Below are 4,744 nucleotides of genomic sequence, written 5' to 3'. Positions count from 1 at the left end.
CTTGGTAGACCAGGCTGGCCTCGAACTCACAGAGATCCGCCTGCCTCTGCCTCCCGAGTGCTGGGATTACAGGCGTGCGCCACCACCGCCCGGCCCCTCACTTTTATTGAACAACTCTAGGCTCTTGACAGGCCAGCTGACACGGTAGAAAAACTGTTTTGAGGATTCTACACTTAACATTAAACTCAGACGCTTTCAGAACTCAATCCTGCAGGGAATGGTCTCTGACATCTTACACTACATTCTTTGAGAAGGAAGAGATTTTTGGGCTTCACTGTCTCAGAGCACTTGCCCAGCACGTACGGGGCCCCAGCACAGCAAAACATAAGCAATCACGCCATCAACACATTAAAAAAATAGGTTTAATGCAGGTGATTCATCTCATAAAGAATTTAACAGGCACTCAGGACACTGGGCAGCTGGGTGTGCAATGGGTGACAGGGTCCTGTCATCTTTCCCACCACCAGCCCTCGGACACACCCACCGTCACCCAGCAAATGGGGCTTCAGGCTGCTCTGAGGAACATGAGCTAATTAACAAAGAACAAAGCTGCTTTGGGGGAAGTGTTATTTAGTGCAAACAATTCTCTGCAGCAAGCAAGCAGCGGGGGTCCACTGGGAAGGTACCTCACCTGCTGTCCGGGGAGGCAGACGGATGTCCTCCTTGAGCCCTCCCGCTAGAACAATGGGCACAGTTGGCTACAAGTTAAAGAGCAAGGTGGACAGTCCTGCATCTTTGCTTTCCCTGCTTGGGTTTCTTCAAGTTTCTCTTCATCAGAACACAGCTGGTTTTCCTGGCAAGGTCGCATCAAAGGGGCCATCCCCATGCTCAGGGTGTGGGGTGACAATTTGGGGTGAAGCATGTGTTGGCAGGATCTGCTCAGGGTCCTGCTCCTGCAGTTACTACTCAAAGCACTTCACTTGCCACCCGGGCCCGTCACCAGTGAGAGCCACAACCCACTCCTGACAGGGGCCAAAGGTAGTCAGGCGCTCCCTTCCTATTTTATCTCACAAACTGTGCCTGACAGCCATGTGGGGAAGGTGCAGCTAGCTCGTCCAGGCTGCCCGCTGGACTGGTAAATGCCACCGAGGAGGCACAATCTGTTTGCTCCTCCTGTCTTCCACAGGTAATTTACCCTAGCCTCTGGGAGGCTGCGGGAGGCTTCCATCCCTCCGAGACAGTCACAGCTCCTCCCAGTGCTAAGGGGAAGTGGCCTCCCTAGGTTCCTTCAGTGTGTGGAGCTCCAGCATGGCCTGACACAGACCTGCCCAGAGTACAGACCAGTCCCTGCTCTGGAGTCCAAGCCTTGGTGTCTGTGCTCTCTTGTATCAGGGACGGGTCAAAGCCATATATGGGGTCCTGCTGGACGGCACCTATGCAAACCAAGGTGACCCTGAGACCTGCCTTGGGGTACAAGATAGACACAGTCACCTGGTGACAGCAAAGAGTGCTCCATGGGCTTAGGATCAAGCAGCTCAGAAGGGGGCACAACTAGGGGCAGTAGCAGGTCTGGGTCCCTGAGGCTAGCGCCAGGATCAGGGCACATAAAGGGGCTATGCAGCCCAGAGGCACCCTTGTGTGTCTCACTGGTTGAGCTGGATAGTGAGGATGTCACACAGAAGGTCTCCAGGTGCTCCAGGTGCACAGAGGACAGACGGGCCACCCACTGGCCAACCTGAAAACGTGCAGGCAACCAGAGGCAAGAAGCTAAGAGGGATGTCACATGTTTGGGAAACTGCACAGTAAGGGTAGCGCAGAAGCCACCAGGGAGATGTGGTGTCCCCATCACAGAGTAGTCACAGCCCTTTTCGCTCCTCAGTGGGAGTGTGTGCTTCAGGCCTTACCTTTGGAATGGGGCAAAAAGAGGCCCCTACCAGTCCCAACCTTCAAGGAAAGAAATGTGGTACAGCACAATCAAGAGCCCCATGGAGGCTGGGTCCTCACATGTCCACAAAGACCATGAAGCACCAGCCCAGACCCCCAACTAGCAGCATGGTCACATGGATGCCATAGATGAGCAGCTCGTTCATGAGGCGGAAGTCCACACGCCTCCGCCCCAGCAGCAGCAGCAGCACCGACAGCTTGAGCTGGAAGCGCAGCAGCACGCGGACTCCCAGGTACTGCAGGCAGAAGAGCGCGGCCAGAGCGCCCCAGAGGGCCGCTGTGAAGAGGCTGCAGCTGAAGTAGAGCAGGAAGCGGATAAAGCCGTAGAGCCAGCGGGTCTTGACGTACACATCGAAGTTGTTGTACTTGGTGCGGGCCAGGTGAGAGGTCCTCACTGGCCCGCAGGCTGCATGCAGGCAGGTGGTGTGCGGGCCGTGGAAGGAGCGCACCCGCCGCGGGATGGGCATGACCGGCATTGGGCCCGGGCGGCAGGGCTAGTTTGCAGTGGGAGCGCAGCGTCCAGATGGCTGGCATAGGTGTCATCAGCACCTAGGAGCCCTCAGCCAAGCCTTGGGGGAGGTGTCGGCCTGCAGGGAAAGGTACAAGGAGATTGCCAGATCAGACTGCAGCATGGGTGTCCCTGCAAAGCAGTTGCAGCCCAAGCTTGTCCCCTTAATCTCTTCACAGACCCACACCTGTGCAAAGCAAAAGTACTGCTGTATCTCACAGTCCTGGGGAAGCGACAGTAATTATGTCTCTCTCTTAGCAGCTGCCAAGGGAGGGCCCCTCTAAGGGCCATCAGCGATAGGGGGCAGGAGTCTAGCTAAGTCAACTCCTTATAGTTCCTTGAAGACCCCATGCACTACTCTGCTGGTTGCATTCCTTGGCCCCCTACTCTCCAGGACTTCCGTGGTGACTTATCTAGCAACAAGATCCTTCAAGGACACCCCCATGCAAAAACACACAATGGGACTGGAATGACGACAGGGTGTTCACATTGCCAGACCCTAAGGTCACCTGCTGGACCTGAACTCTCGAAGTATTTTGGCAGGCTACCTCACCTCCCACTGCTCTGCTCTGTAAACGGAGGCAACAAGACCTCTTTCCCGGGGGCTGCATGTACACGGAAGCATTGCTGGCTTCTCTAGGCTGGGCATAGGGCCAGAGTACTCCAAACTGGGCCACAGAGAGAGGGGAAGCGGCATGTGGTCCATGTTTCACCAAGGAGATGTCATTTGCCTATGTTAATTTGTGGATGGGGAAAAAATAAAGTTCAGACTATACATTAGAGAGTAAAAGTTGGTAATAGGACAGGGAAACATCGCCAACAGGCTTTTGCGAGTTCGACTCCAGATCAGCTTCCTCCGCCGCCGCAGGTCCTGAGCAAATGGCCGCCAGTGCAGCTGTGGCCGAGGCTCAGTGGGAAGACACCTGTCACGAGACCGGGGGCTTAAGCTATGTTTTACCCAGCTAGAAGGGGAAATGGCCTTCATTCGGGTGTGTCACTGGACACCGCGTAGTAAGGGTTTGCGTTCTGCAGCAGGTGTACTCGGGTGGAGGTGCGTGCACTCCAGCGCCTCCCAGCCCGCCCTGGGGCGGCCCGGCACCATGGCACGCGTCTCCGCGCACGGGACCCCAGAGCAAGAGGATCCGTTCTCCAGGGCCCGACAACCCAGCGCTGGAGACGCGGCCCTCACAAGCCCGAAGACTACGCGCGACCCCGGCCCTCTGCCCGCGTCCTCTGCAGGCGCCACTTCCGGTGTCGGGGCGCCGTTGCCGTGGAAACGGTCTTTGGATGCACGGCCGGTCCCCGCCCGTCCTCGGCCGCTCACCCGGTGCCCTCTCCGCGGCGGTGCCGGTGTCCGGAACCATGCGGCAGGCCGACGGCGCTGGGGACCGGGCCCGCGGGCGAGCCTGTGCCCCGGGATTACGATGCCTGGGCGGGCTCATGCCGCCGAAGATGGGGTCACTTTGCGCGGCTCTTCAATTGCCCCCGACTGGTGCTGGCCCGAAGGGGTGGGCGCGCCCGGGCCGGGCCGGAGGCATTTGTCCCAGCGTGGGAGCCGTAGTGTCGTCCCTCGGCGGCCACCGTAGTGCGATCCTCACGCCCCCTCCGCCTGCGCCTACACCGTGGAGCCTCGCAGCGCCCGCCTCGGGCCCGCGCGGAGCGTCCGGGAACTCGAGGTTGTTCGAGGGTGCGCGAACCGCGTGCGCGCGCCCAGAGCCGTCTATGACGTCATGGCCTGCGGCCGCAGCCGGAGGCATAACCTATCCTGCGCAGGCGCAGATGGGGATCTAAGGGCGCTCCGGCGGGGTCGACTCCGTGCTGGTGCGCGTGCGCAATAGTGGGCGGGGCGTCCCCCCGCTAGGGTGTGAGCCGGCAGCCTTATTTCGTGTGATGCTTTCAGGAGTTTAGTGCTCCCTTGTGCCAACGGGCGCTGCTAGGCACGCAGAGAGCAGAGAGGGCTGGAGATGAAGCAAGCGATCGCGGGTTTTAGGGCTACCCTCTGTGGAGCAGAGGGGTCCCGAAAGCTCCAGCAAAAAGAGTGAGGCTGATGTTCCACCTGTCTTAAGTGACCTTGCCTGGTTCCTACAAGTAGGTGTCAAGAGTTTGAACTAGGGCTGGAGAGATGGCTCAGTGTTAAGAGCACTGGCTGCTCTTCCAGAGGATACAGGTTCAATTCCCAGCACCCACGTGGCAGCTCACAGCTGTCTATAACACCTATTCCAGGTGATCTGATTCCTGCATGCAGACATACTTGCAGGCAAAACACCAATGTCTATAAAATAAAAAATAAATAAATTATTTGGGCGGTGGTGGCGCACGCCTTTAATCCTAGCACTTGGGAGGCAGAGGCAG

General features: G+C 58.0%; 1 protein-coding gene across 1 annotated transcript; it reads right to left on the bottom strand.

Annotated features, from left to right (window-relative positions):
• Positions 1–342: 342 nt before the first annotated feature.
• On the bottom strand, positions 343–4,017 carry Tmem250 (transmembrane protein 250). The gene is made up of 2 exons (XM_005346260.3): positions 3,717–4,017; positions 343–2,471 (listed from the first exon to the last, which is right to left on the bottom strand). The coding sequence occupies exon 2, from the start codon at positions 2,358–2,360 to the stop codon at positions 1,941–1,943; it is 420 nt and encodes a 139-aa protein (XP_005346317.1). The 5' UTR covers positions 2,361–2,471; positions 3,717–4,017; the 3' UTR covers positions 343–1,940.
• Positions 4,018–4,744: the final 727 nt, after the last annotated feature.

Source organism: Microtus ochrogaster, chromosome 4 (assembly GCF_000317375.1).
Source record: "Microtus ochrogaster isolate Prairie Vole_2 chromosome 4, MicOch1.0, whole genome shotgun sequence".
In the NCBI taxonomy this organism is placed as follows: Eukaryota; Metazoa; Chordata; class Mammalia; order Rodentia; family Cricetidae; genus Microtus; species Microtus ochrogaster.
The sequence above is the reverse complement of the archived record's forward strand: the minus strand, read 5'-3'. Positions and strand labels throughout refer to the sequence as shown.